The 16,910-nt window shown below is 35.6% G+C and overlaps 1 protein-coding gene across 1 annotated transcript in view; it reads right to left on the minus strand.

The window, feature by feature from the left end:
• CSMD1 (CUB and Sushi multiple domains 1) overlaps positions 1–16,910 on the minus strand; it is a 1,016,474-nt gene that overhangs the window by 246,465 nt on the left and 753,099 nt on the right. The window contains exons 25-26 of the mRNA XM_009885090.1: positions 13,337–13,506; positions 4,906–5,062 (exon numbers count right to left, since the gene is read on the minus strand). Of these exons, the coding sequence (XP_009883392.1) occupies positions 4,906–5,062; positions 13,337–13,506 (327 nt within the window). The remainder of the gene's footprint in view (positions 1–4,905; positions 5,063–13,336; positions 13,507–16,910) is intronic.

Raw genomic sequence — 16,910 nt, forward strand, 5'->3', positions numbered from 1 at the left:
AAAGCAAGGAAGGACAAGTATTTGAACAGGAAGCACAGACATTGCTTTCTTTGTTGCAGCCTTTGTTTTGAGATACAGAGATTGTTTGAAGTGTTCTATCTTCTTTCTAAGAATTCTGGACACATACATAAAAAAGCAACATCTTTAAAGATAACCAATGACAGCTACTGGCAAAGAGAAATTGTAAAAATAATTTTTGCATTGGCATCTACATGAAACAAGTAAGACACAAGTAAGATTACTGTACAGTTATCTTCACAGGAGTTTTAAGATGGCTTTGAATCCTTCAAGAATCCTTCACAGAGATTCACAGACTAACCACTGTGGAAGTACAATATAGTGCTGAGTAGTCAGTGATCTCCATACAGAGGCCACATGGAGACCACAGAGTAGTCAGCAGTACACAGTACTCAGAGCATCACAAAATATTTATATGTGACAATGTTCCAGTTTTAGGCCTAAATCATGACAGACATGTATGATAAAGTGTGAAGGGACTGTTTTTGTTTGTCCAGTAGCTAAGAAAAGTGAGACTACTTTCAGGGAATGAGGATCAAACAGTAGCAGGGAAGCACTTGTGACACAAGTGAGAGTAAGTTCAGTTCTCCATAGGATGAGTGAAAACAGCCACTGTTAAAATTCCTCTTGTGTCAGGACTGTGATAGGGGAGTGGTTAGATACTGCAGGCAGACTGCCTGTTTGTTATTCAGAGGCTGTACTGCATTGCTCCTTATTTAAAGTTGCAGTCTGTTACTTTTACCAGACAGCTGTGTTTTGCTTTTACTGCCTGTCACTGTGTGGCATCAATAAGATTTCATTTTAATTTGAATGTCAATTTAACGTTAAATACTACTGACATGACAGCACAAAGCACTGGCATCTTTATACGAGAATGACCGAATCTTCTAACTGAGCAGTGAACAGGAAATGTAGGTCCTCCTGTGGGAATGCCTATGGCTACAGCTTCTTTTCCACACAAAAAAATAGATGTGTCTCAAGGAGAAAAAACATAACTGGACAGTGAAAAAAAAAAAAATCTCCCAAATTATAAAACCGAAATTATGAAAGAAGAACCGACACTTTCTCAACCAAAACAAAGTAACTGTGACATGAATCAGTTGCATATAAACTTATATTTTTGCATGCAGATGGCTATTTATGTCCTCTATTCTTAGGGAATTAAAGCCATACTAAAAGTCCTTTTATGTTCCTTGGATTTTACAAACACTTCCCATGACGGTTAAAAAGAAAAATATATTGGGGAAGGACGCAAAGAAAAACTTTGCTATTTCTGCAAGCTCTGTTTGAGAGGAGTAAGAAATAACATTGGCTTCATTCTTAAGACTAAAACTTCTCATATTAGAATACTCTCTTACTTCCTATGTCATTGTGTCATGGTTTAACCCCAGCTGACAGCTAGGACCATGCAACCACTGGCACAGTTCTCGCCCTTGCCTGCAGAAGGAAAGGGAGAAGGAGAAAAGGAGAGAAAAAGGAAAGAAAAAAACCCTCATGGGCTGAGATAAAGTAATTTTGATAGAACAATAACAGAAGAGGAAAATAAGAATAATAATTAATAATAATAATAATTAAAAAAACAACAATAATAATGACAGAAGTCACTCTCACCACCTGGTGAATTGCTACGTTTCCAAACAGTGATTGCAGATTCTGCCCCCCTCAGCCAACCCCCATTTATATTCCAAGCATGACACCTATGGTATGGAATATTCCATTGGCTATTCTGTTGTTTTCTTTATGCTCTTTCTCAGCTTCTATGGGAAGCTGAAAAGAGTCCTTGAAAAGTATAAACATCGACTAGCAACAACTAAAACATTCCTTTCACAGCAATCACTAGAAAGAAAATTAACTCTTATCCAGCTGAACCCAGGATACATTGGTATGTAAAAACATTTAAGGTGGAATAATCTATTGAAAAGTGAGATCATGCTCTGGTAAAAAATTTAGTCCCATCAAGCTTATGTTGTCATTTCCTCAGCACTGAGATATGAATGTTCACAGTCATTCCCTCTGACACCCGTGTAGAGGTACTATACATACAGAGTTTTTCATGATCCTTTCCAGTAAAAAGTTCTCTCTACCTATCGTGCTAAATCTGTTTCCTTGAATCCATCTTGTAGTTACAGATCAAAAAATAAAATTACTGTAATTTCTGGCTTCCATTCAGTATTGTTCTTACCCTGAAGCAATTTCCTGTACAGCGGATTTCATTAGAACTTAAATCCTTTATAGATTTCCTTTTAATATCTGCTTATATTGTGATTTCTACAATTTATACAAACCTCTCAGATTCTGAGTTTATAGAAATCTGTTTTACTATGTCAGTAATGAGATCCTGAAAACAGAAACAAAATTTTCTTTATCCACATTTGTGATCTCATGGATCATTAGCTTTTTCTTGTGTCTTATTTGTAAATTTAACATTATCCACAGAATTCTCAATGTTGAGAAAGATGGAAAGGTAGTTGCACAGAACTGAAATAGTAACCTTTTAAGTTAGTCTTTTTACTAGTATACAGCAATGGTTCTAAAATTCAAGATTCAAAGCTGCACTAAGCTTAATTTCAATAGCATTAATGGGAAGAAAAGTACTAAAAAAAACAACAATTAAGGGCAGTTGATGTATCCCTTGTGGGCAACAAGAACTCAGCAACCAGGGATAACCAGAACTGATTTACCACTAGATTTATTACACCATCACTTCTCCTAGATCTTTCTAACAGTCATATGACATTCATTATTCGATTTCATTCATTCCAGCATACATATTTCTCCTTTTCTTTCAGTGAGATCACATTTTAACACTTTTTTATCTTTTTTCTTTGTTTTAGTCATTTTAAAGTATCTGGCATTAGATTTCAATCTGAAAAGTGAATAAATAAACTGCAAAGTAATCTTTCAGGGAAGTTAATTCCAGCTGTAAACTACAAGTTGGTTAATCCCAAAGACATAATTATCATTTTGTGTTTGATGTATTTACCAAATGCAAAATGAACACATTTGTTTAGTAACTGCATTGGAACTCCACCAAATTCCATCAAATAAAGAGTTTAGATTTCTAATATATATAATCTTTAGAATATTCCTAGGATTGGAATCCTTCAGCACTGCAGCCAATTTTCAAAGCAATCAAAAAAAATGCATCTTCTGCTTTTATCAATTTATAAATGGTGAAAAGTCCTACACTGAAGTGTTTGGAAATAACAAACAATATGTTTTCTTCTTACAGTTTATGGAAATCATCTGGTTAGATAGTCACTATCTCAAAACGTATTGTCTTGAATTTGGCTTACTGGCAATACATGTGAAAAGTAAGGAATTAGACTGTATTTACAAATGAGGACTGTTTCATGTGAGAGAAGGCAGGAGGAAAAGTTGTTACAGACAGACATTTCAACATGAACTGCTGCAAACTGATCACATGTACTAAATGAGATATTTGGCAATTAAGAAAAAAAGTTGTGAAGACAGGAAAGTGAGTTTTGCCTCTGTAATCAGTATTTTTTAGATTACTGTTAGAAGACTGTGTCAAATTCTGTCTACACAGTTCAGAAAATGTGAAAATACTTGAAAGAATCAAAACCAGAGATTCAAAACTAATCAAACAGCTAGGAAAAAAAGCCTTAAGACATGAATTATCATATGTTAACTTACACAGAATAATCTAGTATGGGAGAGCAAATCTTACTAGAATTGCGAACAGAAGTGTAACAAAATCAAGCTATTGGATGTAGAAATTAAGCAAATTCCCATCTTTAAATAAAATACTATTTCTAAATGGTAGGTGGAACTGATCACTGTAGCAGGATTTGAAAGGAACTGATTCAAGTCCCTTGAAATCAGAGCTTCTAAAATGATATTATTTTTGAAACAAATGTTTTGTTCCTTTTTTCAAAGGAAAAATTCTACAGTGTCTATAGGCAAATCAGAGTAGATTTGCCTAATGGTTCTTTCTAGATTTTGAAACATAAAATGAAAGAATATATATTTTCTAAATTTATAAAGAATAATAATAATAAAAAAGAAATCACGAATATGTTTCTTCTAGCCAGAGAAACCTTCCTTTCCTTTATGGGTTTGTAAGAGAAAAACACTAAAGGCAGGATGATAAGATTTCAGATTTACCAGGCACAGCAGAAAGACAGAAGAGAAAGTGAATGATTTCTGCTTATTCCACAGCTGGCTCCAATCTAAAGGGAAACCAGTAGATGTACTAGAAAGAGCTACGATTCCATTTCTGTGCCACAGTATGATGTGGTGCTCTGGTCTGCAGGAGCTCACGGAAGCTGATGCTGAGGCAATCAACTGAAGGCAAAGAGTACTTGAAGATTCCTTGAAACCTGGTCAAAGTATCTGTTTATGTGTGCTGGAAACAAACTAGTTATTCATCAAAACTTGTTCACTCAGTCCCTCTCCGGCATGCTCCACCCTGATCCTGACAAGCAGTCGGGACATGTTAAGTGTATGCAACTAGCCATGCTGCATTCTTTTTATTCTCATTTGTACTCTTATTTTTTCTAATTTGACTGCAGGGATTGAATGCTCCATTCTTAAAATCTGTCTCTGAGTAAGTTTTCTGCTGCAGTATAACACTAATATATTCAACCTACATATGACAAAACTCAGTCTTTTTTAAACCTCACTGCTAAGTCTTCAAAATAATAATGCTCTCTAAATTTAAAAGGTTACAATTTTGCTTTTAGTAGTGTTCTTACTAACTAATTACTAACACCTATCCAACCATGGAGACAATTAAAATTCAGTCTGCTAACCACAGTACATTCTAGGAAATTATCTTCACTGTTCCATGAGAAATCACTGCAGCTGAGAAATACACATTTCCCCACAAAACAGTCAATGAGACCATATTTTTTACCTACTTACTTGTGTAAGTGAGCTGAAATCCTTGATCAGTATCAGATCCATTGGTATTAAACTCTATCCACAAATGGTTAGAGGTGCTATTAAGGATAACTCCCATCATGTCATTTTTGGTGAAGGCTCCCAGAGAGCGTGAAGAGCTGTCTTTTCCATCATACACCTTGTAGAAAGAAAATAATAGTATGAAACTGGACATCAAATCTAAGTATTTGAAAAACATCAGTTTACCTTTATACAATATTTCCAAAGTTAGCTATGTGTTGCTGATAGTTTCTCCAAAAAGTGAATGTTTCCATTTTGTAAGGTACATATTACCTGGTTATGCAGTTCAGTGAAATATAAAATATTCTGTCACCATTAAGGTGTTTTATAGTGTTTTTTCCTTTTCAGTTTTGTGAGCTCATCTTGAATGAAATTAATATTTATACATCACTCTTATCTTCCAAGGTTTCATAAGCTCAGATTATTTTTCATGATTATTCTCAAAGGCTAACAGAAGTATAATTTCTGAAATCACTGCCAAAGTAAGGTTATAAGAGCTAAACCCCATTCTACTCTGTTCTTTGCTGTCTGGAGATATCAACTGCAGAACTGAGGTACTAAAGTCAACCTGTCACCTTTTATTTCAGACTCTGAGCCTGCTGTATTTTTTGGTTTACTATAGGTTTTAAAAAAGAAAGATAGGTCTTCAAAAAGATATGTGAGTCTATTTCCAAACTAAGTGTAGAGATGTTCTTATTTACCACGTTATTTTATTGAAAATTTCAATGGAGGATAAAATCAACAATATTAATGACTGTGATTTTTCAAATCTTAGAATGAATAAGAATGTACTTTTGATTATTCACCAACACAGGACAAGTACAAATAGTTGGTATTGACTAGAGCAAAAAAAATATTTTTGCTTATTGCAAAACCCTGAAAGCCATAGAGTGCCAAAATAGTCTTCTTTGGGTTTTTCTTTTTTTTTTTTTGGTCTCAAGATGAATTAAAAAAAAAGGTAATTTCTTCTTTAAATTAAATACATCACCCGTACTTTTTCATGGAAAAACAGGTAAATATGGAGTGTGTTTCATACTTCCAAAACATATACCATACATCCATCATATGGATGCTTATAAAAAAGACAGTAATGAATCTGAACAACTGGTTTCTAATATGAAGTAAAAGGTAACTTAGCCTGATCTCATATGTCCTAGAGTGACAGTAGATAACTAGTGCAAAAGCTACAATTACAGTAAATATCTTAAGCTCTGGATCTTCATCTCTCCATTCTCAGACCTTGCGGTACAGTGAGGATTTATACTGATTCCAGCCACAAGCAGGCAGTGACCCATTTAACAATCTAAATTGCTACATTTGAGTCAGAGACACTTATTCCTATTTGAATATCCAGTTAGATCTACTAACAAAATTTAGAAACTCATCTTCTGAGAGGACAGGCCATGGCAACTACACTTATAGATGATGACAAACAGTTAAAAGCAAAGCTGTTTTCTCGGTGGAGAAAATACTGGCATACTATCAATATAGGGTGAATGTCTTGAAAGTACCTCATTCATCTCAAGTGTTGACATTAACAAACGAAAATAATAAAAACAACATGCACAAGGTTTTTTTAAGATAAAAGCATAAATTTTGTTTAATAAACATACACAGATATGAATAATGACCTTCCCTAAAAGAAGCTTTTGAAAATACCGTATCATGCTAGCCATTAGCAGAACAAAGATTGCCTTCTATCAGAGCACATAGATGAGCTATCGGAAGACACAATCAATTATATTTAAGATTCAAGCAAGCAGTAACACATACTTAATGTCTACCTCTTGGCAGAAATATTACTTTAAGCTGTGCTAAGAGTATCTGAAAAAAAGCCTCAAAGTTTCTGCCATCGTGTTGGACCAGAAATACAGATCACTTTCACAGACTGATTACACTTTATTTATCAGAGCTGGAAATCTCTTGTATAAAATAAAGAAGTATTTGTTCACCATAAGACGTATTTTTTAATAACTTTCTGATCATACATATTATGCAAAAAAGCACAGATATATTTTACTTGGCTTGAGAGATATTACTTTGAATGGAATTATCTACTTTCAACTGTTATTAAGAAAAAATGCTATGTTAAAATACAAGTGACTTTTATTCATCTTTGAAAAAGTAACAGCTAATTACTACAATTGTTCCTTAGACATCCTGTTCCAACAGTGTTCTACTACACTGACTTACAGATACTCTTCCTACCCAAGGATCATCAATTTAAATAATAGTATCTCTTAAGATGAGTCCAGACCCAAATGAAAACACTGTTTTATGAAATAAAAATGACATAAGAAGGATCATGTGAAAAAAAACAAAAAGCTGTAAAAAAGCCGTGACAATTTTTAACGGGTGACACTTGTCCAGCTGTTGCTAACATTACAGACATAACTAGGTACATGTCTACTTTAGTAATTGAAACCATGTTAGTGAACAAATATAAGAATTGAATTTCCATTGTCTATACTGATAACTTGTTTGAACCACCCCTGGAAAAGAAAAAACATTTTCCCTAATAATTCTTGGTTGTGGTTTGGTAATTATAGTGGGCCAAGGATCATTCTTAATAGGCAGCTTGTATAAACATTGTGTTCTGTCACATGACTGTCTCCAGAGCCAGAGAACATGTTTAATACACTAGTCTAGGCATTGTAACTATTAATTCATATATAGTGCATATGTTTAACTCATTTAGGAGAACCCATTTGAAATATAATTCACATGCTACAATTACTAAGTATTATTTTCTCTGTCATGAATAAATAAGGAAGATCTATTTGGCCAAATAGATGAAATACATGAAATTACATTCTGGTTTTCCTCTCACTTCTAACAAATTCATAGTCATTGTATTACAAATATTTCACCACAAGTAGCCGCTTAAAAAAAAATTAAGAAATTTGAAGTGACAGTTAAAGGGAGATCAGGAACTTGAAGAATTAGTGAGTGAGAAAGAATAAGCTTTAAAATAAACAGGTAATCCAAGTACTCATTTTTGCCATACGCCTCGAAATGGTGATTCTGTTTCTTTTTCTTTACTTGAGTTCAGATTTCTTTCCTGCTAATTCAAGTTCAAACTTTGCCACAGCTATAGAAAGCTTTGTCCATGACTTAGTCATTAACCTGCACGTATTCTCCTGGAAAGCATTATTTTTGACCCTTCCTCATGCACACAGTCTTACTGATGTCAGAAATACCCTTGCAAATTATTTGTAATTCCCTATGTACCGCAATATCCAGCCTCAATATTCCCTCTTGTGCCAACAGTAAACCGAGTTGAATATATACAGCTGAAGGTGGCTTATATTTTCAAAGCAAGTAAACACTGCCAGAGTAGGAGTCCAGTCACCACAACTACACTGTCTACACAGTATTTATTGTCAGTACATCCTTGGCGCACATTTAATGCAGACCTACTAACACCCTCACAAATCTTTGCAGAGAAAGCGTTAGCCCAGGAGCTGCACAGGCCAGGAACTGAGACAGTTTGAGTGAGCCACCTTGTTTTGTAAGATTGGAGAGTTTAACGTTATGGATGTCGTCAACCTGAGGAAGTTGGCCTCGGGGACAGTGGGGAGTGATCACCGCATTGTTTGGAGCACGAGGATAAATGTAGCCAGAGCATTCAGGGATGCCCCATTTTGCCTAAATATTTGTGAGGAACTAAAAGGGAAGTGCTTGCTTTACCGCTGGGATTAAAATATGCAGGCAAGAGAAGAGGGCAGGTGCTACGATTATTCACGAGGCGAAACGCTCAAGTAACGGGGCTAATGTGTCTGCGCCTGCTGTGCCAATGTAAAAACAGACACTCACCTCAAGGAGAAGGCTACATTTTCTTAAACTCCAGTTTCTCGTTCTGTCAGCAAAAAGAAATTACTTACAACTAAACTTGGCAATTTTCCTTTATTGCAGAGATCTCTGTGGCACAAAATCATCCCAAAGGGAAGTGCTTTTAAAATATTGCATTGATGGCTCGAGAGATAATTCCTGTATAGCTTCCTGATGTTGCTATGCATCTTCCTATATGTATTCCCAAATCTTTTCATTAAATCCTCATGGAAGTCTTAGTGATCCTACCTCAAAAAAATAGTGATAATTACTTCATAAAACATTCATGGTGGGTTGATCTTGGCATTATCAGGATTTTTTCTCACACTTTTTTTCCTCCTCTTTCAAACACCACTGCACAGCATTTTTTACCCTTTCTTACATATGCTTTCCCCGAGGTGCCCCCACTGTGGCTGTGGGGCCCAGTCCTGCCCTGTGGAGGGTCGGTCGGAGCCGGCTGGAACCGGCTGGAACCGGCTGTGTCCGGCCCGGGGCCGCCCCGGCCTCTCCTCACAGAGGCCGCCACGCAGCCCTCCCCCCGGCCCCCTTCCTGCTAACAAAACCTGGGCACCGGCACCCAATGCAACATTAGATATATACATGTTTTCTTTTAAAAAAGTAAGATATTCAGGAGGGAAAATGCCCTATATTTCAGGCTGGAACCGGCTGTGTCCGGCCCGGGACCGCCCCGGCCTCTCCTCACAGAGGCCGCCACGCAGCCCTCCCCCCAGCCCCCTTCCTGCTAACAAAACCTGGGCACCGGCACCCAATGCAACATTAGATATATACATGTTTTCTTTTAAAAAAGTAAGATATTCAGGAGGGAAAATGCCCTATATTTCAGCACAAGGTTTATAAATATTCTAAGCCTAAGTGCATCCCTTGCAAGCTGCCTGCAAGGCAGTCTTGGGGCTTTCTTCTGTGCAGACACAAGATAGAAGGCTGGTGGTTTTAACACATTTTGCTTATATTTAGGGTACAGATAGGAAAGAAAGCAAACTTCAGACGTCCACAGCCTTGCCAAAGCTGTGGGAAAGGTAAGCCTTTGGAGAGTGTCTTAATTTCCCAACTGCTCAGATTGTAGATCTGGTCAGAGCACATGAAAATTTATTTGCATCTCACATGCTCAGATCTGCTTCCCACACAAAACAGGACAGGGAAGGCAAGAGGGACAAGAGAGTAGATAGCATATATTTGTTTAAAGTAGGCTATAACCTAAGCATGCAATCACAGCCACGGAACATTTCTGAACAATTTTAGAGAATTAAAATAAAATAAATTAAAACCAAACAAAACCAAACCAAACTAAACTAAAATATTATGTTAGCTGAGAATAAACTTATCCTTCTTGCTGAAAAATTAGGTGCTGTAGTCTATATGATATTTCCCTTTTTCCTAACTGATTTTAAAAAGGCTGATTTCTTGGAAAATGTAAAAATAAAATGGAAAAGGAATGCAACACTGACCTCTAATAAATTACTGAAGACAACAAATGTACAACCCTATATGAAGGAGAAGACATCACTCCACATGTGCATGAACAAAGCTGACAATTAGTCCTAAAGATGGTATAACACTGATATATGAGAGTATGTAGAAGATTGAAGATTAGAAACAAAATAGAGGACATTATTTTGCCTCTGTATATAGTACTGCCATGTAGCATCCATTTCTTGAGTCTTCTGCATAGTTCTGGTCTGTGCATGCACAGAAGAGCAGAGTGGAGCTGTGGAAAGCACAGACACAGTCAATGATTGAGAAGCAACTGCCTTAGAAGCAGAGACTAAGTTTGGTCAGGAGAAGGCTGAGCAGGGATACAATTGAAGTTTACAAAATCATGAAGGTATTAGAGAACATAAATGTAAAACTATTCATCAATCCTGTGTTGTTAGAGCAAAGGAGTACTTAATGAAACTTGGTGTTTCATTAATCAACTAATGATGCTGATTTCAGAGATGAAACTACTTCTTTACACGGTACGTGGTGAACTTCCAGGATTTGTTGTCATAGAAGAGGTTTCTAGTAGTATCAACTAATTTAAAGGACTACCAAAATTCAGTAACACATTGGTAGCAGATGGAAGAGACAGCAAAATGAGATTTAACTTAACCTTACAGCTCTGGATGTCGGGGGAGCACAGACAGTGGCCAAGTTTGCATATTTTACCTAAATAAAACTACCTATCACTATTATCAGAGAAAGCATATGGAGCTAGATGAACCACTTGGTTCAACTCAGCAAACTCACTCTTATGTTTCTAAGATAACTGGCATTGTTTTGTAAAACAAAAATTCTTCATGCTGGCTTCCTGTGCAAGGTTCCTGGAATGTTTCCTGCTATCATCTAACAGCCTTTAAATCATCATAAAGTGTCTTTTCAGTGGCAAGCAGGCAGTCAGTATCACCTCATGATGTATGGCAAGACTGGAAAGAACATTTCTTTGAGTCTAGAAGAACATCTCCTATAGATTAACTGAAGAAATCAGAAGCTGCATGGACAAGTTTATAAAACCTGAATACTAGAGATACTTTAGTCACTAATATAAAAAAAGCTAGGACACAACCCCAAACATTAACATTCAGTTGTACTCTCTGTTCAATCTCCGGCACATTTTCAGCCAAGATTTTGGCCTGCTCTTTTTGGCAGTCTGTCAGACAATGCCTGGGTAAGTTTCAGGGCTAGATCAAGGGCTGATTCCAATGGATATATGCACAAGGACATCCTGGCATGGGAGTGGAGAGGAAATAGACTTTTGTTTTTATAAATGCAGGTTATGGAGAGGCTATGCGGGAAGAGAGTTTAATTGTATAAATGGAATTTGTGCCATGCCAGTTGCCTCAGAACCAGAGAAGAGGCCTTGCAGTACAGACATCACCACAGTTTTGCCTTTGCTTCGTGTGGATACTCAGGAGTATTGCACTAACAGATCTACGAAAGAAGAAAGTATCTAACAGATTGCTCAGAACAGCTTTCTCTCAGGCAAATCTTTCTTATATCTCCTGGGAATATCTCTAAGTATGCTTGACATTACTCATGAAATGTTCTGAAGGATAATTGAGTTTCTTGAATGTTTGTTTAGGGCTTTCTAAGATTTTTGTGTGTGTTCAGGTAGTTTATTAAATTATTTATAAACTTGATATGTGCAAAGCTTCTGGGAGATTTATGTACCATATCCAAGCAGCTCAGGGGGCAATTAAGTTCTTCTTTGTCTGCTGCATCTGTTCAAATCAAAATACTTTGGGGGATCTGCACTGTCAGACCATGGAAGACGGGAGTAAAGGACAATATAGAACACATATTTTGCCGACCTGCTCAATTCTCTTTGATCTAAAAGGAAAACCATAGGACAAGTTCACGCAGTATTTCATACATGGTGGCCACACAAGCATGGAGGCATTTATTATTAATGATTTTGAGCGCAAAAATGGAGAAAATGTCGATCTTCTGACTGTAAATTTCTAGTGCTATTTAAAGTTTTGCATCTTTCATTGTCTAATCCAGTCTGTGCTTGCTAAAACAGATATAACAACAAAGATATGAATGTCTATATTAATAAAGACAATACTAAAAGACAAGTATTCTTTTTTCTCCCCACCTCCATCATATCTCTAAATGCCTTGTACTATGCAGGAAATGTATAAATTCAATTGTCAAATTGAATTGTCACACTTATTTACATAAGGAGTCTCTTAAGATGACAAAATGGATAAAAGTATGGCCATCAAAATTTGATCCATAACAATGTTATATTTAAACTCCCTGTGGGAAGCATTCAGTGCAAATAAAAATAGTAAAATCAAGTTAGAAATGTAGACAGCAATTTCTAACATGTTAAATGGGTTGCTGCAGCATCCCCAGCAATTCTCAATACTTGGTGATTTGCAGTATCAATTAACTGTGAAAATTTAGAGACATTAATTGAAAGAGTAATTTAATGTATGCGCAATACTTCAGGTAAATGTCATGATTTTCAGTACATACAAGAATTCAGCAGCAATTATTAAGAAAAGACAGATTATGGCCATGCTGTATAAAAGTACATTGCATGTTCAAAATCTGTATGTATTTAGGCCAAGTTTCAAAGGCTACCTACAATGTAAGGAATGAAAAACATCTTCTGTAATTACAGTTTTAGTAAACATTACAACAATATACATTAGCTAGCTTTTTTATATTCAAATAAGCAAATTAATTAATTAAAAAAAAAACAGTTCTGTACAAGACAAATAAAATAAGAAAATAAAAATGTACCAAAAATGCACCAAAATTAAAAACTTTAAAAACTTACAGAGATTACCACAAACAGAAAATAATACAGCCATTTTTATATTCAAAACCCAAGTTCACATTTTAGGTTTTCATTTTAGATTGAAACTATAGTTTCTTTGAATCTAGTACAAATTTAATCTAGTATAAAGAAAGTGATGCTATCCACGTAGAATTTATTAAATTTGTATGAGAAAGTGAAATGACAAAAAAAAAAAAATTGCTGTTAAAAGTGGAGCTGTTCATGCAATGTGAATGTTGAGCATGGTAGAAAGTGAAATTATTTTCTTTTTACCTTAACAATATCTCCCTCTCGCAGCTGAAAGCTCCTGGCTCTAAGATGGATCCCTTTACCAGCCTCTGTTTCAATTTTATAGATACATTCATGGTTGTTGTCATAATTAGATGGAAAATTTGGAGACAGCAATGTTCCTTCATTTCCAGAGACAGTTGCTCCACATTCAGCTAAAGAAAACAGACACATTAAAAAAAAAAAAAAAAAAGGAAAAAAAAAAGAAGAAAACAAGTGAATTATCCATTTCAAGAAAACATGGGTTATTTACAGTAATATTTAGACTCTATGAAAACTCTAACAGGCTACCTAAGAAAAGTATGTTTCTGTCAGTTTCCATCTGCAGCACAAACTCCCAGAAACCCCAGCAAAGTTGCTATCTCCTGCATTTCACTGGGTACATTTGTTATGTGCAATTTTATGTGCTTTTATGTAATGCCCCTTACCTCCAGTTTATCCCTAGATCCTCCCATCAACCTAACCTATAATTCAGGTCAGCTGGATTTCATAAAAATTGGATGTTTTTTTGAAATATAGTTATTGTGGTGACATTTCAAATAAATACAACATTGATTTCACCTACTTCCCTGTTCAGCTTTACAAATAAGTATTAGATAAAGCAAGCAATGAGCTGCTGAGACAAAAGAATCTGGCAATAGATCAAGAGCATTTGAATATTTTTTTTTCTACACCAAGAATAAAAACAAAAAACTAAAAACCAATCAAACATTTATCGACATCAGTCAGGGCCAAGCAGACAGCTCCCTTCTTTTTCAGGAAAAGAGTAAGTGAGTCTTTTCCACAGCCATCTGTAGTAAGAACTAATTGACACTTTCAGGAGTACACATTTCTGGCATTGCTCACTGGAAAATAATAAAGTATAGGAATAGTGGTATGTTCCAGCCTGTGGGCTCAGTTTGAGTTCTGAATAAAGACTAATACAATTATTCCAAAGGTGCAATATAAATTTCAGCACAAAAATGAAAACATCCAAAGAGATAGAAAATAATATTGGTGTACTGTTCAAACAAATATTCAAAAAGTTTAAAAATTACCTGAAAACACCTTCTAAAACCCCACCTACAGTATTTTTAAAGGTGGATGAGATTGATACTTATATCTTGTTGTTTAGTCTAAAGATAAAATATACTGTGTTAAATACAGCTTTTGACCTAAACATCATTCAGGCCTTATTCAGAGTTTAGTAAAAACGTGTTATAACAATTCAAATAATAATACATTAATGTGCAATTGTAAAGCAGCAGATATTGTTTAGCAAAGATGTGATAGGTTTCAAAAAAAACCTGTATTTTTTTCTATAAATGTTAAATAGACTTTTAGGGTTCATAGGACATTAAGACATTCATTTTTGGAAGTGTGTGGAGTTTAGAATTTTAGGTAAAAGTATAGTTTAACAACTATATATGTAAAAAATCATTTTGAAAATATAGTGTAAAGATAAACCAGAAAGATGTATCAGAAACTAATTCATTTAAACATATTCAGGGGGAAAAGTATGGTTTATATTTACAAATAAACAATCTAAATGTTTTTTTTTATTTATGTACATTTCCAAGGCTTTGACAGACATCATCAAATTTATGTGCTTCTTGCTTTTGAAAAGCCTAAAACCAGTGGAATTTTCTGTATTTTAGACTTCCTCCCTTCAATAAAACTGAATGAAAAAAGTGAGGAAGAAAGAGAAGGAGAGGGAGGCTGGGAAGGACAGAGGGAAGGGTGGAAGGAGGGAAGGAAGGGTGAAAGAGGCGAAGAAAGGAAAGAAGGAATGAGATAGTCACAGTCTTATTCAGAGCCTTATTTCTGCTCTACATTTGGGCTCTCCTTAGGCAAAGTGAAGAAGAAAATCACCAATAAGCTGGCTCAGGATCTTTGATTTAGCACATAAGTTAGAGTTCATTTGCTATTTTAAAGTAGAGTTTTATGTTCTCCCCTTCCTGAGCTTACTTAGGCCCTGAGCTGTATTATATTTAATAGGCAGACGAGTGTTGGGGAATAAGGACTGCTGCCACCAAACTTCAGACAGCCAAACTCTTCCTTTGTTGGGGAGCGTGGGATGCACACAGGTATTTCCAACATGTTTAAAGTCATTTTACTTTGTCTAAACGTTTCAAAGAACTGTATCAGACTGACAAGTGAACTAGATTTTTATTCTGATACCTCTTTGGTAAAGGATCAGTCATATAAAATATGGTTACATATACATATCTATGAATATATATTTCTGTGTACATGTTCATATGTGGCTATTTTTGTCTTTGACTTTTAGGAAGAAAGTGGAACTGAGTTTATAAAATGTAATTCAAAAAATTGCCAACATTAATGGCAGACGTGTTTAGACCCATACTACTGGATGTCTTCTTTTGTTTATGACACTAGTACTCTACACAAGCCTTCTGCAAACAAGTGTTTGCCCAAGTAAAGATCCATGCAAAAATATCTATGTTCCCTTAGGCTGCACTGGTGTCTTATTATCTACCTCCTTTAAAGAACTGGAAAATATACAAGTAAACTGCTGAAGAGAAGAAAATAAGAAACCTTTATGAAAGCAAAGGTTTTTTCTTACATAACGTTAATGAAGTATTCCACCTTTTGTTTCAGTGATTGACTGTAAACCACTAAGACATATGCAGTAATAGAAAAAGTGTATCATGAGCTTTCCCTGATCTAGGACTGGCCAAATTTCCTATTCTGATAAGTCTGTGTTCTAAAGTTCAAAACCATGGCAATTTAAATCTGCAAATAGAAGTACTGATGTATAAGATCAGGGATAATGAGGGTTAAAAAGGAAAGTTAATATAATGTTACTACCAGTCTAAAGGATACTATATTCTGCACGAAGCAGATATACGAACAATTTGTTATTTACTAAAATTCAATTACATTGCAAAATTCTTCAAACTCAAGTTGTCACTCATACACCTCCAACTCATCCCGTACAACCATATTGTTTTCAGTGCATACTACTGCTTCTCAAATACCTTGCAAATATTTGACAGCTATGAAGCTTCATCTGGCCACATCATTCCCTTCATTATTACAACAAAGGGTTGCTCATGTCCTGTGACCAGTCAAGTTTCCTAGCTCATCTCATGTCAGTCAGTAAATCACTGACATAGCTCCTAGAAAGAGGTTTCCAAAGGAAAGCAAGCTCTTCTTTGTCAACTTTCCTTCCTCAGTAGGAAAATTACACAGAACATGTCACAGTTCAGCTTAAGGTTTTCCTGCTGCTTTTTGCTAATATTAAGATATCAAGTTAAGACCACGTATAATTAACTCCCCTAGTTTCTCAGCCTGGACTATTAGGTGACTATTTTCCAGAGAAATGTTGGCCTTGTTCATGGAAAGATTCCTTTCTCTCCAGACCGTTGGAGCTTTTGGAGATCTGGTGTCCTAACACCTCATTTGGGATCAATGCCCAGATGTACAAATGACCTTATGCCCTAAGGACTTCAGCTGAGTATTTTTCTAACCACTTCTGCACACTGCAATCCAGAACTCCATAAGCTTCCTACACATAATGAGGGACCAGAAACTCAAAAAAGCAGCCATGAACAGC

This window comes from Charadrius vociferus, unplaced genomic scaffold (genome assembly GCF_000708025.1).
Source record: "Charadrius vociferus isolate BGI_N301 unplaced genomic scaffold, ASM70802v2 scaffold345, whole genome shotgun sequence".
Lineage (NCBI taxonomy): Eukaryota > Metazoa > Chordata > Aves > Charadriiformes > Charadriidae > Charadrius > Charadrius vociferus.